Here is a 22,854-nt window from a genome sequence, read left to right on the forward strand (position 1 = left end):
AGTAAATTTAATTTAGCGGCTATAAAACGTTTCTGTTATTTTTCTTTTAGCTTTACTTAGAAATAAATGTAGAGGAATAAAGGTTGTGTTAAAGATGACGTAACCTCCATATTCTATTTGAAATATTTACAATAATGTTAAAGCTAATGTAATACATATTATTATACGGGAAGTCTCTCTTGTTCCAAGCCGTAATACCCGTAAGTTTTGTCATTGAAAATGTCAGTGAATCAAAATGAGATCGACGAGAGCGAGTCATTTGTATAAACATGATTCTTTGTGATTGTAAAAAAATAGAATTACCAATACAAATAGTTTTTTGATTTATCGCTATTCTGAGATCAAAAATCTATCCTTTAGACTATTGCAACTGTCATATACAACACTGAATACTACATTATCGTGGAATATTAGTTTTTTTTAACTTCAAAGGTTAACGAGATTTTTGCACACAAACAAAATATATAGACAATTATTTACTTAACTACGTAATGTACAAGTATAGATCTAATCGTAGCACAGAAGTATTCAGTGTGATTCAATTATCGACACACAAGAGGCACGCAAGGGGCTAGTTAATTACTTTGTGGGATTGTGCATGTTGGGAAGGAGAAAATTCTATCGCAGTTGGACGGAACATTCTTGGAATGGTGTTAAACAAACGTATGGACTTTCTAGTATCTTCACTACATATTAAAATGAAGATCTGTTACTGCGCCTGTCTGTTTGCGATCTTAGAAGTGTACGGATTTTTGTACAATTTTCACCAATAGTCAGAGCGATTTTCAAAGAAGATTTATGTATAAAATATGCCTTGGCGTAAAATAACTTTCTACTGACAGAAGGCGTTTTATATGCGACAAGATCTAACTTTAATAGATGATTAAAATTTAATTTTCCTCACGAATAACTTTATGTTTGGAAAAAAATAGCACGAAAATCCATTCAGTAAATGTTTGGTTGGACTTCCTTTTATAATATGTAGTAATAGTGAAGAATGCTTGCCCATTCATGGCAAATAAAACAAAGTAAAAACAACCGTGAGGTCACCTCTGCTGAACCTTGCAAAAATAATATAAGTCCAAAGATATTTGTGTGTAAGAAAATACCTCACGTACTGCTCATAAACTATTAGGAACAATACCTATCTATAGAAGATATTGAAATAATCCTATCTTATGATATTTATTATTGTAATTTAGAACACAGCGTGTTAGCTAGTTCTGTTTCCAACTAACTAGTTTTTTAGTCTCTGTCCGCGTGAACTGTAGTTTTATGAGTTACGTCATCATTACGCATTGTGTCTGTGGTATTTCCCGAATAAAAACGTCCCTACGTCTTTTCTTGGGTATATCTTGGGAAGACCATATTCAAAATTTCATCGAAATCCGTTTATTGGTTGTCTCATAAAGAAGAGACAAACAGAGTTACTTCCGCATGTATAATGTTAGAAAGGATAATAGTAAGATTCTTGTAAAGGCATTTTCTTTGTTTTTTTTTTAAGACAACTCCCACACTTAGATTTGCTCTTGTGTCGCAGGGACTTTTACAAACAAACAATGTACACAAAGTACTACCAAACCTGAAAGAACTATTTGTGAATCGCACATATAATTGCTTCGTCTGGGAATCGAACCAACGACCTCCAATATTGATAGTGGCGTGGCGACCACCTTAACCATTACGCCACGGAAACCATTTCTACTAACTAACAAGGTATGGCCCTACAGGCTTACGTAGCTACGACAGTGAAGGCAACTTAATACTATCAACCTTTGAAGGGTGAAGTTTGCTCCAAGGAACTGACCTCTTAAGTTCCAGTGTGCTCGGCTTGTGAGGCCACTTTGAGAAATTACCCGGCGTTTGATCTACCACCTCTGCGTTGTATTCGATTTCCTACACGCAATATCAGTTTGTATCATCTCTTTGTTATTGTAATTTGTTTTGTAAAAGGCCAATTTACTTGAATCAAAGTATACAAGTTAAATATAAGACATCTTTACACAGTCAATTGATTCCTAACTATGCAGAGCTTGTACTATGGTAACCAGACAATTCCTAACAAACGCAATTAATTTTATTGGGTTGATTATTGAAAAACAAACCTATATTTGATAGGGCATTACTTTCATCTTGATTCAACAGGTCAGCTGTGAAAACTAACAGATAGGATTTTTCAATAGCTGGGTCCTGACTGAGCGAGTAGCCTCGCGAAGCAATATCTAGGTCACTTTTCTTTCAGATCGAAATGAACGGGACAAAAGATATTGCCTATAGTCAGGACCCGGCTATTAACTGTCTTATTAATAAACGTCGTGAGCTCTGTAGCTCGATTCTCTACTACTATCAACTACCGACAACCGGCTCGTCAACGTGAAATTTTGTATGAAAATCTGATCAGCGCCTCTAACGGGTATCGTTGGAACTATTTTGCAGTACATTCTAAATGTCAAACTTTCGATAAGTACTCGACAGTACTGACTGTAGAGAATCGCGCTACTGATTCGTTGTAATGTTTTGTCTTATTCACTCATATACAATTTCAATATTGATTGAAGGTGACCAAATATTTTATGTTACTTATCAGAGCTTACGCGATGTTTATTATAAGACAGTTTTAATATTATAGACATAGACCGACACGTGTAAACCTCGAGTCTTTCCTTGGGATATAATTTTAAAGTTAAGACGTAACAAGAGGATATAGTTGTTGATTTATAAACGTAGTTAGAACGTTCAACTAGCCATATTTTACTGTGTTGTTGACTTAAATAACACCGATGGGGACGCCGTGATATAGTGATACTATACATCATAATAAACTGATGTTAAAGCACTTCTTTGAGTGCAAGTGAAAGTCTGAGATCTGTAAGATTTAGTTCACAAAATGTTTGTTAATGCGGTTTCTGGGTGTTTTCATTTCACTTAATTTTTTTCATTATTATTATCTATACTAATATTATAAAGCTGAAGAGTTTGTTTGTTTGTTTGTTTGTTTGAACGCGCTAATCTCAGGAACTACGGGTCCGATTTGAAAAATTCTTTCAGTATTAGATTGCCCATTTATCGAGGAAGGTTATAGGCTATATATCATCACGCTACAACCAATAGGAGCAGAGTAGCAATAAAAAATGTTACAAAAACGGGAAAAATTTTGATCCATTCTCTCTTATGTGACGCAAGCGAAGTTGCGCGAGTCAGCTAGTAATCTATACTATAATATTATAAAGCTGAAGAGTTTGTTTGTTTGTTTGTTTGTTTGAACGCGCTAATCTCAGGAACTACTGGTCCGATTTGAAAAATTCTTTCGGTGTTAGATAGCCCATTTTTCGAGAAAGGCTATAGGCTATATATCATCACGCTATGACCAATAGGAGCAGAGCAGCAGTAAAAAATGTTAAAAAATCAGGGAACATTTTAACCCATTCTCTCTTATGTGACGCAAGCGAATATGTTATATCTTGTCTTTCGCCTAGCTTTCGAGATACAGTTGATAATGTAACTATCTATCGAGCTATCTAAAAAAAATGCACGAAAATATGATCAGCGCCTCCATCGGGGTCCGAAGGAACTAATTTGGCAGGATATTTAAAAATGATAAACCCGAGATGCGCCGAAGAAGTTATGGTTAATACTTAAATCTTTGGCAAAAACTGGCGCCATGTTTGTGAGAGATAAAAGGCTGTTTCGACCTGTATTCGCAAACAAGTAAAACAAAACAGCTCGCTCTAAATCTAAAATTCATTGCGTATTCCAAGTTTAAACACTCTCTTTTTTAAACATGCAGCTTTTTCAAGACTGCCAGGCTTTTATTTTTAACAAAGGAAGTCTACACTGATTGTGATATATGTATATACCTAAGTATAAAGTATCTATGTCAATATTTGTAGAAAAATCATCAACAATTGATACGTAATCAATTACTTGATGTAATGAGTGGTTAAACACGCGAATGTCTTCAATATCGTCAAACTAACAATTTTGTTACTCTAGAAATATTCCTATGAAGCACGGTAAGTCAAACATAAGTTTAAATCATCTTACGCCTACACGAACAAAGTCACGTAAACTGCCAGTATCTTACGAACAATAGTCCAACAACTTATTGAAGAGCTTTCGATGCAAGTTTGCAGCGTGCGTTCGACTTTGCTTATGCAAAAGGTGGCTAGTTTGATACGGCTTCTTAATTTTAGAAATGCACAGATTTGTTTTTATTACATCAGGAAAATTATCACTTGTTCCAACGGTGAATGAAATCATCGTGATGCAATGCCTGACAGTACTGTATTTTTTTTATTTTAGTTTTTGATGGTACGCGTCCCCAACCCGCACTTGACCTTTCCGAAGTTGTCGGCCCGTAGCAAGATAATACGTAAGAATTTGATTTATTCTCCGGACCACTATCGGTCCTCTGTTCCTGAATAAAATTGAATTATAATAAGTACCGAGCCTATGGGACCTTGACTTTGAACCTTTGGGACTTTTCCACGAATACGTGGTATAGAGGATCAGTGATATTATAATAACTTGTGAATATGAATATTCCATCTAGTCCTACTAGTAGTTCGATAGTCGAACTGTTTGGATGTTTTTATTCCAATTTGTTATACTGACGGATCGAACTATTTGGAAACGCGGATTATATTCCGAATGAGGTGCGAATTGAAAAATTATAACTTTTCAATTCGCACTAGCAGTTCCTGAGATTTGCGCTTAACTAATATTAGTATAAATAAGGCTCTACGTCCTTTCCGAGCTAATGGTAGTTTCAGTAATTGTAACGACTATCATAAGTGTCAATATTTGACCTAAATGAATAAAGAATATGATTTTTAATTTTGATTTTTGAACGCGATGCATTATTCGTATGATTCGTTATAGTAAAAGACATAAGAGTAGAGATGTCGTTTTTTCTACAAAAAAATCGCATGTCTCTCGGTATGTTTTCATATTTGGACGTAGGATTGATGTGCCTTAATCAATCACTGTCGTAAAAGATATTGTGTGAAATTCTGCGGATATCCCGAGTTAGGACCTGGCTGTCGTGTTTTTATCTTGAAACCCAAAATAGCCTGAATAATTATAAAATCCACGTTGTTATTTTGTAACTCCCAGAGTATAATTAATTGATTTATCACTTTGCCCAATTATATCGTAGTTGTTTCAGCTGTTTGATAAACAAACACATTATAATATTGCATTAACTACTGTAGGAGAAAATGTGTGAATGTGAATGTGGCACGGGAAGTTTGTAAGGATTGTACCAAGAGGATTTCTTTGGTATATGCTCACCCCTATGGACAAAAAGTGTGATTTTATGTATGTATGCATATATGAATTTACCAAAGATGTAAAAAAAATGTCTTTTTTACTATAAATACGTATTGGACTCAAAAGCAATTTAACTTTATTTCTGCCTGTATGTAACAGCCAATGACCTATATTATTAGTACATCATATATACTACCGACTAATTAATTAACCCGTCCGTTAAACCACGTTTAAACTCGATAAATTAAACTGTCGGCCGCCACGTAGCGTGTTTTATGAAAGATCAAGTTAATTAAAATCTATGATATTGGCAACCTGTGCGCTTGAATATAGTTTTATCGAAAACTAGCAATGAAACCTGTGTTGTTGAAGTTACTAATAAATATGGTTCCTTGTAATCAATCAACCTGCGAAAGGGGATTACTAATTTTGGGCCCATTTTTTGAAGGAAAAAAGCTAACGAATAAAACCCCTAAAATGTATGGAGCCTGCATGAAATCTTTTTATTAAAATTGGTCAAAATTCGATTTGATAACCTTGACCTTACGTTGCTTAGCTTTTCCAGTCTGTGGACCTCTAGAAAAGCAAGCACAATTTCACAGACTCCTTGAAAAATGAGAACGTGCTAGCCTTTTTTTTACATGTAATTTAAATAATAATATATTAAAGGTCACGATACCTTACTTACTGACGTTTCGATTCAATTTGTACCGACCATGGCCATAGGCCGTGATGGTACAATAAATGTTGACGCACTTCGCCTTCACGCTAAAGAAGTTTTACTTAACACGAGTGCCTTGTTTCAGGAGAGGTAGAAGAATATTTCTACTGCAGATGCTGGTGGTGTGCTTCGTGCCTCACGTGGCGCTCGTCATTCAGAACTGCTCCATCATGGCGCAGCTCTCACAGACCCTCGACTCCTCACTGTATTTGGATGTTGAGGTAATATATATGTTGCAGTCAACTCATAACCAGCCAAAACTTATATTGACTAGCAAAATCGTAAAAAATGTATTATTGACCAATAATGTTCTGTCAAAATCGCTTTTGAATGATGAGGTTGGTTAAAAGTAGTTTGAATGGTCAATAGTATTTTTGACTGCAAATTATATTAAAATTGTTGACAGCATTTTATATTTCTCTGGTCTAAATATTTATATTTGAAGGATGCGTGATTTTATGTATGTAAGGTGCATGCCTAATAAGGCCTATTTTTTAAATTTCTCGCATTCGGTATCGGACGCCCGCCTATATATGTGTAAAAGTTTGCAAGTACATAAATTAACGCACACACTTCTATATAGGCCTTCTTTTGGTTACCCAGTTTACTAATATTAAACAATATTGGCATGTTTTTGTAACTAAAAAAAATAGTATTATCATTATGAGCCGGTACCGTCCCACTGCTGGGCAAAGGCCTCCCCCATAGCTCTCACTGCAAACGATCTCTGACGGTCTGTACCCAATCTGGGTTGTAAGAGTCAAACTCATAAAAAATATGCCAAATAAAAATCATTATTCTCATTAGTTCAGCTAAAATTAAAAGTAAATTAAATTTCTGTTTAAAAAAAGAAAAGCACATTTTGAATTTGTGGTGTGCTTGAAACTTTTGTTGGCGCGCGCGGCTTCGCGTGCCTTAGCTCATTCGTAGTCCGAAAGCTATGTAAAAATGTTGGAATCATGTTGGAATATAGAAAACATGGAACTGGAATAGCTGTAAAACTGTTGTTTAACTTATCAACATGTTTAGTTAAATTGTGTGTTTAGTTAGAATAGAATGTGTCGAGGCCAACAGCGAATGTCATTATAGTGAGTTTTAAAATATTTGTTTTATATTATTTAATCATTTCCCATCAGTGAATAATTAAATATTTAATTTATTTATTTTTGTATCCTAGCAGTCCGCGCCGCCATGTAACCAATAATATCTATCTATCTGATCTAAAGTTATGCGCGGACAAACATTTTGATTATTTTTTTTTATCTCGAATACTAACTTTTGCCCGCGTCTTCGATATCGATTGTGACTTAGGATAGAATTTTCATACAAACTTTTAAATCATAATCCCTTCTTAGCGTCGTTATAACGTCATAACATTTACCTGCATGTCCAGCCCGATCCGTCCAGTGGTTTGAGCTGTGCGTTGAAAGATTATTAATGCCCAGTTACTGAGGCACATTTAGCGGTAGTTTGTGTATTCAAACTGTGTTTTTTATATGAGCTTAAACGCTACTGAATAGATAGACTACCGTTAAACCTAAGAAACCGGGTATGTCAGTCAGTCACCTTGGAGTTACATATATTATTATATTTAGATGTAGTCATATGTATTTATAATGTTTTGTACAGGTAAACGCAGTATTATCGATGGGTGAGCTGGTTGTCAGCCTACAGGACGAGCGACATACTGTCACACAGTACCTACTGTCGCCCGCAGAATTCGACACGTAAGTGCGTTTCATTCTCTTTTATTACATACACACACAATCAGATAATACTGCCTCTGTGGCGCGGTCGGTAGTGTATACGACTGCCGAAAGATCTCGGGTTCGAATCCCCGTTTAGTCAAAATGCGTAACACTCATACAAACGTCTACAGTTAAACTGTTCGTGACATTGCCGTTCTAAATATTTTGTAGATTTTTTAAATATGGTATTGGAGTTGATAGACTATATTTGATTGTGGTAAAAAGAAAAATAACGCTGCTATCGTTTTAAAAATAAAAGGTTGGATTACGTGACAATATTCACGTAGGAATATTTAACTATATTACTATATTTCGCAATGAACCACAAAACGCCAAAACTTTTTATTTATAATTTCTAGTGATAGTGAAAACGAGTTACTGAATTTAAGTGGTTTTCCTTATCAAACTCGGGTAGCATGAATAATATCAATAAGGTAATTTACCAATCATCATGTGTTATAAATAATACAAAACCTAGCTATGATCCTTAATAGGCTAGTTGTCAGAATACGGCTACATTTCCACCAGAGGTGTGCTATGCTGCTATGCTATCAATCAGTGGAGTAATCATGTGTAATGCAAGGATATATTATAGTATCTAAACTGTGAAACTATTGCTACTGATTTTGTTTTTTAAGACACCTCCCGTATTAGGAATTGCTATACAAACAATGGAAACCTGCTACTGCCTCCGTGGCGCAGTGGTTAAGGTCGCCACGCCGCTACCATTGCGTAGGTCGTGGGTTTTGATTCCCACACGGGACAATTATTTTAATCCACAAAAAATTGTTCCGGGTCTGGTTAAACTTTGTGTCCGGTTTTTGTATGTTTGTCAAAGTCCCCGCGACACGAGAGCAATTCTTAGTGCGGAGGTTGTCTTTTTTAAAATAAAATAAATAAAATAGTTTTTGGGCTGTGATACGATTGTTTTAAACAACGCCATAATTGAACACATATATCACTTTTTTTTCAGAGACTCATTGCAGACAGCTTTTGCAACGACTGATGACTGTCTCGAATACGCCCCTAAGCACAATATTATACAAGACCACATTATGACTTTATAGTAAGTAACCGTAATATATTTATATTCTAATTATTATATAATTTTATCATATACCAATAGCCGCGTAGGTACTGACTGACCGAGCAGCCTCGCGAGGCAATATCTAGGTCTCTTTTCTTTCTGATCGAAATGAGCGGGACCGAGATATTGCTCGCTCAGTCAGTACGCGGCTAATCGCTTTTCCAAGTTATGTGTGTATTACAAATGATCACTTGTTCTAATGATGAAGGAAAAACATCATGATGGAACCTTGCATGTTTATGAGTTCTTTAAAACAGTTCTTGAAGGAATACAAAGTTCCCAACACGGATTTGACCAGCGTGTTAGACTCATGTCTTAATCCGTCCCTCACTCCGATAGAAGACCCTAGCCCAGCAGTCCCACTGCTGGGCAAAGCCCTTTGAGCAAGATCCGACAAATGCGTCCAGGACATCCCGCCATCTCCGATGACGCGTCTGGGATATCTATGCTTAATATTAGGTTCTAGGTAGATAGAAATTAGTGGCCGTAACTAATATTTCTAGAACACGCAGTGTGTTTTGTGTGAACTGCCAAACAAGGCATTTTGGCATGAGTCTCTAACTACTGACCCCTTAAATAATAATTTGACAACTACATTATGCTGAATATATTTTCAGCTGTTTATTAAATACAATAAAACATAGAGTATGTACTGAAACTACTTGCGTTATAGTAAAATATTTCTTGGTCTAAAAATATGTAAAAAGAAAACTGGGCTATTACGCATCTCAGTTGACAAGTATTTTGATAGCCACGCTGTACATTCATTTTTACCTTAGATTATAGTGATTAACGCGTTACGTCATAGCAACAATGTACTGGAAAAATAAGAGAGCATTTTCGAAAATTCCTCCCGAATGGAGTTAAAAGGGCGAATAACATGCAGGATCAGCAATGAAAATGTTATAAAATGGAAAGACCACGCAGTCTGCGTGATGTTTAATAAGTAAAAAATTTAACTTTATTGCGTAATAAAAACCGCAATATTACGACTTAGTTCAGCCAGTCTTGACTTAGCCCTTTTACAGTTTAATATGCAACTGCTTATGATTGTACGCACTTAAACCACCGTCAATTTTCAAGCGGTTGCAAATTTGTCTGTATCCGCGTGGCTATCCGCTCCCGCGGTTAACCGCTGCCACTGTTGCGTAAGCGGGCTGGCTTCAGACCAACTTGTAGCATATTTATGACAATGAAAATGTAACGTATTCAAAAAAAACAATATATAATCTGTAAAAACTCTTCCGTTATTGATTAACTGACTGATGGACAACGCACAGCCCAACTACAGAGCGTAGAAAGTTGAAATTCGTTCTGAAGACTCCTTAGGAAGTGGAAGAGAACCACTAATCTTTATTAGTGCTTCTCTTCCACTTCCTAAGGAGTCTGGTATATAGGTATATAGAAATACACACCCGAGGAGGGTAAAATTCACGTGGGTACCGCCGTAGGTGGAAAGTTATTTTCAGCGTGAAACATTTTTACTAAACTCAAATCATTTTACAACTTAATAATTAAAATAAATAATACTTAGGTTATTTAACTGCCTCTGTGGCGCGGTCGGTAGTATATGCGGCTGCCGTGCGAGAGGTCTCGGGTTCGAATCCTGGGTCGGGCCAAAAAGTCTTTTCTGAGATTTTCTGTTAAGAATTTCTTAGAGATTGCCCGGAGTTGGGAAGTTGAGGTCGAAGACCTCCGTGCCTCGGAGAGCACGTAAAGCCGTCGGTCCTGCGCCTGACCTCTCACTGGTCGTGTCGGTTATCCGTCCCACCAAACTATGAGAGTGATGGAATAGAGAGTGTACCTGTGTATTGTGCACACACTTGGACACTATAAACAAAGTCCTGCACAAATGGCCAGTTTCAATGAAACTGGCCGCCGTAGCCGGCTAGGAGGACATTATTATTATTATCATTATTACTTAGGTTATGTAATGTGAACTACACATACCCGTATAGGTACGTCAAATTATTTCTACGAACTCTTGAGATTGACTCAAGAATTCACTAAAAACAAATTGTATTGTGCCACATGCAAAGGCACAAGTGAGAATGTTGTTGCCCGGGGCAAGTAGGCAACATGAATAAATGAAATCATCGTTTTTTACACGCAGCCATTTCAGGGAAGACCTCATGAATATCAAGTGAGTATTATCATGTACTATTAAACTAGGTTACCTCAACACTGATGTATCTGTCTTATCTTATTAACTTAAAGAGATTGCATATTAAAATTGTAAGTTTGGCGCGGTGGTTAATATGGTCGCCTCGCCGCTCTTATAGCCCTGCCTCACTAGGCCGGCATGGCGCCGTTGCTGGCTACGTATCCAAGCAGTTAATATCGCAATGTCACCTTGCCACACCGTCGCCACGTGAGTTAGGTGACATACATTTCAATACTAACTGCTTAGATACGCAGCCAGTGACGTCGCCATGGCGTCCTAGTCAGGCAAAGCTCAAAAAACCTAAAGGAATAAAAAATAATAGGTATTATTCTTAGAATCGATGTATAATTGTATAATGACATGCCGGTTTGTACAAAAAAGGTCTGTGCCCACTATCCCGTAGCATACCATGACCGTGCTAGGAACGTAACAGCCAGAAAAATATTCTAGTAAACCGTTTTATCACCGACCTACACCGTCCCGCGCCATGCACAGAGCGTCAACTATTTGTCAGAGGGAACAATTATTAGCAAGCGGGTCGGATCGGGGAGTTTGACCGTTTTAGACGCGTTACTCTGTTGCCAGTCAATTCGTTACTTCAACGAGAGTTCAACTATCAACTAAGTCTTATCGTATGGTTATTGGTCAACCTAGTGTCAAGGTTGTTCAAGCCGCGAAGGCCTTTGACGTGGCTTAACGACTGTTATTTTAATTGATAACAATCGGGACCGACTTTTTACGTGCCCTCTGAAGCACGGAGCCGCCTAATTCAAATACCACTATGCGATCATCCACCTACGGAACGACCGCGCCAGCGTTCGCTTAACCCACAGATCCTTTACCGACTGGCAAGCACAACTGTCTGTGGGGGCCTTATGTGCTAAGTAACTAAGTGCATTTCGTCTACATGTGCTGCACGAGCGAATTAAAAGGATTCCTATCGTGTTACATACGGGTTGCAAACCGGTTGCAAACGGGTCCAGAACACTGCTCACCCATTTCAGTGGGCAAAGTAGAGCGTATCCGATGGCTTTTCGTGCTCGTCAAGTTCCTAGCACGATCATGGTATGCTAAAGGATAGTGTGCGCAGACGTTTAATCCTAATTTCCGCGAAGGGAGAATGCATGTGTTTTTTTGCATTCATGCGAGATTGTTGCGTTCGAGTTGTGACCCCGGGGAATTTTTATATAGAAATTCATAGTAGCATAGCTAAACTGGAATTTTAAAACTTACTTATCGTATTAAGGATTTAAAATACTATTTGGTTTCTGTAACACGTGGTATGAATTTATTTCGTTTATTTGTCCATGAGACATTTTCAAAATGAGTTGAGTCAAAAAGTAGAACAAAATGTAATTATTTTTGTGAAAGTAACGGTATAAAATCAGCCATCTTACTTTTAATCCTCTGCCTTCGGAAACTCTCGAACTGCGTGTAATACTAGGAATTTTAAAAGTTAAACGGACTGCGTAATCTGCAAACTTAGTTTAATTTAACAAGTTGCTCTTGATTTTCTCGTAGACTTATAAAGTTACAGCTTGATGATAATGAGAATGTTCAAGTATTAAGAACTATGTTCAAGCTATGTAATTACGTAGAAGCACTTCTCCTTAGTACCTTTTATCCATTTGATTCTGGTATCTGTAAAAAAATTATAATAAGAGATTATTCTTTGTACATACACAAACTAGGATTGGGTTTTAGTCAACAAATCGTTGACGATTCCACGTTGAGAGTCCCAGTTTGTGAACGAAACCCTTATTTTTTAAAACGCAGATAAAAAAAGTAAATATAAATTTTGGTAAAATTAACTAAATGTCTTGATTGATTTCCGATTCGGACCAAGTACTACTACTATTGATATTTATCAAATTTTTATAGGAAGCTCGAAGTTTGGTAACTGGCCAGGAATATGTCAATAGACCCGCCCTCTATAGCATAGGGCTATCATTCTTAACGGCGAAACGACGGTGTATTTCGTACACTCCTGGTCTACAGTTTCGGGTATAACAAGCGTGTCAATATTTGTATTAAAATTTACTGTGTTCCATGTTTCAGGAGTTTAAACAAAGTAGAGGCGTTTAAACGAACGAAAATATATGAAGATATCAACGCAGTACTGTTACTGTATGTCGCAAGGGGGGTGAAGTCTACCACGTCTTCTTTGTGGAGGTAATTATAAATCAATTTAACTTATTACGACCATTCCAATATGTGATTTTGGACCCGCATTTTCAATACAATAATAGAGTTAGTAAGCACGGAGTTACCTGACTCGTCTGCAATAGATGGACATAAGCCAATGATGATGATTATGCAACACGGAGAACCGCAATTTTTTTATGTTTTACGAAGCCTCTCACTCACCAAAGACTCTCGTCCCCAATGAAGAGAAACAATAATGATTACGATAGATTATCTACTTTTAAGTCGGGACTGCCAAGGGCGCGGAGATCAATTGGAAACAGAAAGAACGGGCCCGAGCAAAGCTACTCGTACGTCTGTAAAACCAATAACGATTTTATAAAATATTTTAAAGATCTTTTTTTTGTTTAAATTAGAGGGACAAATAAAAATCAATAAACACAAACATTACAGCAAAAGGTCTCCTCGAGAACTCTGGAATTGGGTTGTGTGGTAATATTCTCTTTTTATCTGTTTAAAATTCAACGATATCAGCTCCTTTATAGATACATACATAAATCACGACTGTTTTCTCCTTTAGCAGTCAGGAACCAAAGAACGCCACTTGCTCCGATCCCCAAAAACTTAATTAGCCGCGTACTGACTGACCGAGCAGCTTCGCGAGGCAATATCTCGGTCCCGCTCATTTCTATTTGAAAGAAAAGAGACCTCGCGAGGCTGCTCGATCAGTCAGTACGGGGCTATAAATTATTATGCAATTTCTTTCAGGCTACTATCAGCGTCGTCAGAACTCCTCAAATCGAGAGAAGACTTGTCATTATCCCTTGTGATAACAGCTTCGGGCATCACAGCTGATGAACTTAATCCAGCTAATATGGCCACCGTTCAATCTCATCTGGACTTTGGTAGAGATAGCTTGAACTCCACAGCCCAGTATTTAGAAGCGGAAAAGATATTCAGCGAAATGAGATTGATAGAAGATATTTTACATTTGTAAGTATTGAAAAAATATTATTGGAATAAAAATATCTTGTGTTCAAGTTTAATGTACAGTCACAATCAGTGGCGGGTTCAGAATCCTGTTTTGGAAGGTTTGAAATTATAATTATTTTGATGTCACGATTAGCTAAGAAACGAAATGGCAACTGAATGACAGTATACGAGTAGCTATACTAGCGATCGCCCGCGACTTCTTCCACGTGGACTTTAATTTTCTCGTTTTGTTTTGCTAATTTCATATACCTAACCATTTCACCATCATTAAGGTATAAATCCCCGCGAAACAACAGCAGTTCTTAGTGCGGGACCTCCTTCCTTTCTTTTTCTTCTTTATGTCTATTTTTCGAACCTATAGTTTCAAAAGCAAATTATGAACCAAAAAAAATGTGTGCGTGATATTTTTTATATTAAATTCCAGCTTTGAACGGTTACAGAAGATAGTGAAGTCGTACCAATCAGGAGCTGAACAGCATTCCAACATTAGTCACCACATAGCCGAGTGGTCTATGTATCTACATAAGATGAAGGTTTTACAGGAAAACTTGTGGAATATCGTTGGGTAAGTATTTTTGTGTCGTACTTCAATACATAATATATTTTTATATTATAGTAACACATATAAACATAAAATCACAGAGACACAGGCAGAGCCCAGATAACGCGACTTGGTACAATCCTTACAAACTTCCATTGCGTCATTTACATCGATACATCTTGTCATACAGGACCGAAGGCGTGATGTCCAGTAGAAATAATTATCACTTTTAAAAATAAAACAGTTTTCTATGAGTTTCTCGTCGGTTCTTCTCGTCGGCCAATGATAACCGTATCTCACCCAATCATGAGTGAGTATTCGGAACATATCATTGTCATTTCATCATTTCACGCTCTGCTTAGTTTGGAACCAAATAACCGTGTGTGAGTTGTCCAATGATATTTGTATTGTATGTGTGCAGGGAGCGCGGGGACGGCGTGGTGTGGGCGGCACGGCGTACGCTGGCGCTCGGCGTCGCCATCCTCGCGCTGGTGCTGCTCGCCGCGCCCGGCATGTTGCTACTACTTCGACACATCGCCTACACCATACAGGTACACTTACAGTCACTTTGTACTACCTTATGTCAAATGTTTCGTTAAAGGTAAGGTAAGTAGCTCAGTCCAATAAAAGGATACTCATTAAGATTAAAAAGAAAAAAGTATATATTAAATTATCAATTTAACCCATTAATGTCCCACTGCTGGGCAAGAGTCTCCTCCCGTAATGTGGGAGGGGAGGCCATGAGTCCACCACACTGGCCAAGTGGGGGTTGAGGACTTTGCATGCCCTCGATAAATGTATTAAACAAATTTTTGGCATGCAAGGTTTCCTCACAATGTTTTCCTTCACCGTGTGAGCATGTGATAATTATTTCTAATACACACATAACTTCGAAAAGTCATTGGTGTGTTGCCTCGGGTTCGAACCTTCGACCACTTGCGTGGGAGGTGTAAAAGGGAAAAGTTTATAGCATAAAATAGAATTTAGTGAGAGGGTCGTGAATGTGTTCGGGCAACGTTCCTCAGATGCAACTTACTGGTGAGCGGACGTAGGGAGAAGAGCCACCACCGCTCCAACAAAGTCACCGGACTATGACGTCACAGTTGTTCGAGCCGCTGGAGCGGCCGACTTTCCACGTCTCCCCTCAGCACCCGCTCTCGAGATTAGTCTTCGAATTACTGAATAAGATATTTTTCAAGCACGAGCATTTGTTTATCTATCCAGCACATTTATATATGAACTGTTTTATTATATTTGTGAAGTTACATCGAACGGCTGTCTATTGTCGTAAATAAATTAAGCGAACCCGGAAAACTACACTAGTACACTCTGAGGTAAATTTGACCTAATGAACGGAATTGCGGCTCTTTGCAAAAGGGCCTTCATCGATTACACATTTATATTTTTTAAATGTGTGTTAGGGACCGAGTATGGAAAGTTCAAAGTTCATGGTGCATTAAATATTTCTGTCTGAATATTGTGCAATAGAATTGGTTTTATATAAGGTATAATATCGCTGTGTTATACAGCTCCTACGTAATTAATAAAGGCTTTTTCCTCAATAGCGACAAGCATGTTACCGGTAATTCTTCTAATTGGACATACTACTCGAAACCTCAGAAATACCACAATCATATCATATTTTCCTGTTTAATGCAAATTGCCTTTATAGTCTAAAATCTGGCCTCAACATGTAGGTATGTGATTTTTTTGGTGTGCATATTTCAATCAAATGCTTAGAAGTAATTATCACTTGCTTAACGGAAAACGTCACCGCGTCGTGATGCAATCTTGCATACCTAAAAAAATGTCTAATTCATTTATTGAATACGTACTTGACCAGGTGGACTTGTTACCTAACCGTTGCCCAGAAGTGGGAGAAAAAATATTCCTCAAGCAGGTATCTGGTTAAATACAAGTTACCTTTTGTTTCTTTTTCTTTTGTAAATGAAATTAACAATACTATTGGAGTGGGTAACAGTAGCGCGATTTTCTATTGGCGGTACCGTCGAGTATCTGAAGTTTGACATTTAAAATGTACTACCAAAATAGTTCCTAAGAAGCCCGCTAGAGGTGGTGATCAGATTTTCGTGCAAAATTTCTCGATAGCTAGCAGGTTGTCGGTAACTGATAGTTGTAGAGAATCGTGCTACAGATTTTAGCGCAAAATTTCTCGATAGCTAGCCGGTTGTCGGTAGCCGATAGTTGTAGAGAATCGAGCTGCAGGTTTCAAACTGTTACATTGTCGTTTTTCAAAACGTCGAACAATAAATATGACTTGAAGGTAGCATGATGTGTCATAAATACCTACACAAATAATCACCTATAAAAGGATGTTCTGAGTCAGAACCAACTCACTCACGACTGTACCAGGGATCACATTACAATGAAGCTACTCTATATTTTGTTCGTAATATTCGCGTATTTGAGCTTCGATGTTATGAAGTCCAATGTCTACGGTGTGAGATGTCCAGATGGCTCAAGCACTGAAAATCGTTGCATACCTTTTGATGTAAGTACAATACAAGTTTTATTTATATACTTAGTAAATTTAGAATTCTGTATTTTATTTAGAATCTCCTCAATGTCAGTTGCCCGTCAGTAAATTAAGGAAAATAAAGTGCAAATGTTGTGCGTTGTGGATTATGCGTTTGTCGATATTATGAAAATCCCAGTTTATGTGTACTTAAAGTACAAATAATTTAATATTGATTGCCTCTGTGGCGCGGTTAATGAATGCCATGCAGAGGTCTCGGATTCGAATCTTGGATTGGGTCAAGAAGACTTCTCTGAGATCTTCTGTTAGAAGTCGCCATAGATCTCAGTGCCTTGGAGAGCACATAAAGCCTATGGTCTTACGCCGCACATCTCACTGGCCATATCGGTTATCCGTCCTACCAGGCTATGAGAGTAAAAGAATAGTGAGTGCACATGTGAATTGTGCGCACACCTGGGGGGCTATCACGTATTTCAGTAACTATTTGAAAGCTATGCTATACATTGTTTTCTCCCTAAGGATATGGTGATTGACATATTACGTCAAAGCAGCAATGTACTGAATAGTGAACATCAATTTGACGTACACTAGTTGTCAACTGAGATACGTGATAAGCCAGCTGGACTCTATAAACAAAGTCCCGTACCACGTTATGTCACAAAAAGCTTTACTAGTTTCCAGCCTACTTAGCCGTCTTTTATGATAAGTGACGTCAAATTATCACGCTTTGGTTTCTTTTGTACCCTTATAGAGTAACTGTGGTTTGGATTTACTTCGATCGATGGAAAAAATATTGACGTTAATTTAACCACAAAAACCAATTACAATTTTAGTGTTAATTTTACGTCATAATTGACGATGGTATTGATTGTGACGTTTTGTGGCTTAAACTTCGTAATTACCTAATTAATGGCGACAGTCTCCATGCTGTTTCCACTTTGTGAAGGTGCGAGTGCTCTAATTGTTATATGCTGTAGAAAAGCCACAAGAAAACATGGAAGCCGACTCCTTGGTCTGTTTTTTTTTATAATGACTAAAATACGTGGAAAAATAATACTGATAGTGTAGTCTCATAAAAACGCTTTTAGATAAATAAATTAGGCAAAAAAGGGAACCCAGGACTGAGGTGTGGAGGACTGACTTTTTACGTGCCCTCTCAATCACGGAGACGCTCGGTTCAAATGCCGCTATATTGATTGAAAACACTTAACCTGATAATTAAATAATTTTATTTTACAGGCTCGCCAAGAAGATCAGTCGTCTGCAGAAACTACGAATATACATGATTTCCTACCAGATGACTATAAAAATTAAATGAAAACATCATTTCTATTAAACTCAATGCATCTATTTTTTGTAAAGAGGAAGAAATACTGTTTTAAAGCAAATATTAAATACTAGCGGACAGGATATAATATAATTTTATCTCATTGATTCCATTCCCATAAAATTTTGATCCCATCGATCCCATACATACTCTTTCCTAACAGTTACAGACATATAAAAAAAATATCCCTTTTTGTTTGGTTGTTCAAAAGTTATAGGTACGCGTGCATACATTTGGAAATCATGGTGCCATTACATATAAGAAACAGATGCAACGAGACCCGTACATTTCATACCAGGTTTATGACACGTGTATATATAATACATATGTATAAAACATATAACTATTTTCAAAATTATATTTTTTTTTTTATTGTATGTTTTATTTTCCACCCTTATGTTTGGTTTAAATTTTTCACTAAGTTCATCTTAGACCATGGCCAGAAAAGGCAAATTCGCCGCGGGTTCGTTCGCGCGTTACCGAAATACTGGGTTGTCCATATAGTCCATTGAAATGTTACAATTTGAGGGCAAAAAGTTATTAAACATATAAGTAGGTAAAATAATTTGCTACAAATTATGCTTTTACAATTTTATTGTAAGACGCATAGTTTCCGAGATATAGCGAAAAAAGTGTTTCCACCCCCTTATCCAAGATGGCGGCCGGGGGACAAGAGTGTCGACCCCACAAACTTCAAGTTAAGCTTCTGTGGACCCCCCCTACATGTTCCAAAAATAAAATTGCGTCCTCTAAGAAATGTAAAACTCATGTAACATTTCAATAAACTAATAAGTTTCGCGCGAATTCAAAACACGCGCAAAACTCACGCTCCTTGTAGTACAGAACGTTGCCGCAAAATAAGCGCGAAAGAATCGCAGCAAATCTGTCCCTTCTGGACACAGTCTTAGTTTATTCAATATATTGCCAAAATACTGTTGTTGATGCAGCAGGCAAGTTTGAGAACCGTTCCTATAATATAAAAAAAACATGTATACTTTTCGAGGTCAATTTCGGATTAACAATACCAAGGACCGGTTTTACCATTTCTTAATATCTATCAAATAGCTTATCACATAGAATTCAGTGCCGAGCTACTTAGTTAGAATTTTAATAGTCATAGAATTCTTAGACAGATATTCTATGTCATATAGATGGTCACATTATATTTAATTTATAATTATATACAATAATATAGTTTATATAATAGAATGCGGGAACTAACTTGACGTTCCGGCGCAGGTTACACTGGCCATGGTCGCAGGCTGACCGCAGCATTTCAAGGTACAATTAGTGTTAGTTAATTCCCGAATTCTATCGTACAATAAACATGCAACGCGAAAGTTTAAAAGTTACAATAATATAATTTACCTACTTATTCTTATTGGATTGTGATTTTGCTTTATTTATCTTATTTCTAAACATAATAGGGGTTAGGATTAGGACACGTTTTCCCAGTAGCATCCTCATATCTGCAAGAAAATAGAAAAAGAGAATTATCAGTATAAATATTGTGAATTGCATAATTATGAACTATTATGTACATGTTATACATGGCTATTTAATTATAACCCTGTGCAACTTTTTCTTTTTGAAACAGCTATTTTTGTCAATACCTCCACCAATCTGATCAGACTGGTAAAATTTGCCTTCGACATTTAGTCCGTATATTACTTTGTAAACAAATTTATGAATAAATAAACACTACCACAGTTACACTTAGGCTTCCGCTTGATATGTCATAAGCCAACGCATCTCCAAGTTATCCAAAATGGACACGACCGGCAATGGCCTGTCTGGAGGTTCCTTAAGGACGCGTTACCACTATGTCGTAATGATTAATTTATCGTTGGACGACTGTCGTCTATAAAATTTGTTTGTCGTCAAAAATTTTATTGTTTTGTGACTGTCGTATCTAGCCGTCCCCATTGTCACGATAATCTGTCGTCACTGCAAAAAATGTCGTAGACGACAGTAAGTCGTGACGTTCTATATGTGAACACCTCCATTTAAACATATAAGCCACGACACTTAAAACTACACGATTATCTGTCGTCACGACATAGTGGGAACGCGCCCGAACCGATTGCGAGTACAATGCGCGAATGGGGATTAACTAATCAAGATGGCTGTGACTGCGTTGCAGCATTACAAACCTTGGCACATCTGCTCCAGTGCCCTCTATGTCCCAGAACCTGTACGACCGAGGACCTTAACTTGGCCACAGGAGAAATTTCTGGTCAACAATTGTGCAGATTGTTATGAGTAAGAATGTAAAATGGTATGCTTTTAGGACGGCATAGCAGAGTTGATATTCAGCATAATTTGGTTCGTTTGGCATAATTTTACAAAGCTATTTCTGTACCTCGATTTTCTACCACTATCGACTACCGACAACCGGCTAGCTATCGAAATTTTGACATTTAGAATTAGGGAATGCAATCTCGTTCTCGCGAGATCTCGATCTCGCGAGATCTCGGCCTTTCTGAGCGAGATTAATCTCGGGGGGAAAAAAGACGAGATCTCGCGAGATTAACGAGATTGAAATCGAACATAAAAACGCCCATATCACGATTATTAGAACTGACTAATCGGTATATTTTGTTAATTAATCTGTAATATGTAATGGATCTCATGAGTATATATAATTTTATTTAATTGATGATAATATCTTAGTTTAGTAGTCAGCTTCAACTGAACTTAGATAATAAGTTTATTTTTTTTACTTCTCGTTGTTTCGTTTATTATAAGAGAACAGTTTTAATACTAAAATATTCTTGTTTGTTATTAGCTGAGATTAGAGAAGACTGGTTCCATTTTGTATTTATTATTTCATAGATACGTACGTCAAAGTTTATTTCTTAAAAGTTTATTAAAAAATTAAAATTACAGACATAGGTCAAACAATGTTCGATGAAAAAATAAAAATAAATGTTTATCTTACAATGCCTTTTTTTCATTTCTGTAATTGCTATAATATATTAATTATTTGAAAAAAAAACACACACAAAACTACCAATCTCGCGGGATCTCGAAATTGACGAGATCTCGCGGTATTGTATTCATGATCTCGCGAGATCTCGCTGGAGCCCCAATCTCGCGAGATTTGCATTCCCTATTTAGAATGTACTACCAAAATATTTCCTAAGACGTCCGTCAGAGGCGCTGATCAGATTTTCATACAATATTTCTCGATGACAGGTCGGTTGTCGGTAGTAGTAGAGAATCGAGCTACTGGAATATGTTTTTAACAATAAACGTAGTGACGAAAGCGAATCGCTGCGAAACCGACCTTACATAATAACTTTACGGGTTATGATAGTTCTATTTATTAATTTTTATTGATATGAAATTTATGCCAAAAAATGATTCTGACTTGCAAAACTTTGCATTTAAATTTATCTTTTCTACGAAATTAAGTTTATATCATTAGTTGTTATGGTAAATATGATTATGACATAAATATTAAATAATATTGTCATAACACGTTGGTATTATAATTATGTTGTGTAAGTATGATAACTTGTTTTATAAAAATCTTTATCAGTTATTTGTATGCAAAATTGTATGTCCTAGTTGTGACATTTAATCATGTAGGAACAAAATGTCAGAAATTTACAAAAATAAACGATCTGTTCAAAAAGTTGCAATTAACAGTTAGTTGATTACTATATCAGTAAGTTTTGAGATACGTCCGTAAATAATTAAATACGAAAATATCACTTTTAAAGCTATTGACGATGCTATGAAGCCTCCGATTAGTTCTTAGTAGTGACAAAGGAATATTTACAATCAATATTAATTACAAATTATTAAAACTATGCTAAAAATAAGCAAAACTACACACAATTTACAAATACATACTGGATTATCGAAATATTTGGTTACAAAACACAAACACTTACATTTCACATGGCACGCATAGAGTGCCAAACTTTGCTGTACCCAGTTGACAGTTGTGATTATCGTGGATCAAGTCCCGTTTGATTCTATCCGTATACACAAAGTCAAACATATGATATGATACTCCCATCGAAGGTTGAACGTCAAGTGTCCGTTGCAAGTATGTCGATGTGGCTAAATTATTTATCCTCGTACCTTGACATATAGCAGCGCCCACACAAAGACACAAAAACAAGAAACCTGCCATATTGGCACTACTTTCTATTTACACGTCTCGATTGTGACTGCTGTGAATATCACACAAGAATAACAAAATTCTAGATATACGAGTATTACGAAATCAATAAACGTCAAAGGCCTTCGGGCGGCTGGAATAACTTTAACCACTAACCATACGATAAGAAGAAGACGGAATCAATGTGGACGTTTTCTGATCATAGCATGGTTAATATATTTTTGT

At 36.8% G+C, this 22,854-nt stretch overlaps 1 protein-coding gene and 1 long non-coding RNA gene across 2 annotated transcripts in view; both read left to right on the forward strand.

Annotated features, from left to right (window-relative positions):
- Window positions 1-22,854, forward strand: part of LOC142977742 (uncharacterized) — a 74,601-nt gene that overhangs the window by 48,836 nt on the left and 2,911 nt on the right. Inside the window, exons 3-10 of the mRNA XM_076121824.1 lie at window positions 6,078-6,213; window positions 7,622-7,719; window positions 8,714-8,806; window positions 10,941-10,970; window positions 13,050-13,163; window positions 13,905-14,129; window positions 14,554-14,694; window positions 15,092-15,221. Of these exons, the coding sequence (XP_075977939.1) occupies window positions 6,078-6,213; window positions 7,622-7,719; window positions 8,714-8,806; window positions 10,941-10,970; window positions 13,050-13,163; window positions 13,905-14,129; window positions 14,554-14,694; window positions 15,092-15,221 (967 nt within the window). The remainder of the gene's footprint in view (window positions 1-6,077; window positions 6,214-7,621; window positions 7,720-8,713; window positions 8,807-10,940; window positions 10,971-13,049; window positions 13,164-13,904; window positions 14,130-14,553; window positions 14,695-15,091; window positions 15,222-22,854) is intronic.
- LOC142977667 (uncharacterized) lies at window positions 17,019-18,866 on the forward strand. The gene is made up of 2 exons (XR_012959720.1): window positions 17,019-17,182; window positions 18,407-18,866. It is a non-coding gene; the product is annotated as an uncharacterized LOC142977667 (long non-coding RNA).

The sequence above is a fragment of the Anticarsia gemmatalis genome, chromosome 13, assembly GCF_050436995.1.
Source record: "Anticarsia gemmatalis isolate Benzon Research Colony breed Stoneville strain chromosome 13, ilAntGemm2 primary, whole genome shotgun sequence".
In the NCBI taxonomy this organism is placed as follows: domain Eukaryota; kingdom Metazoa; phylum Arthropoda; class Insecta; order Lepidoptera; family Erebidae; genus Anticarsia; species Anticarsia gemmatalis.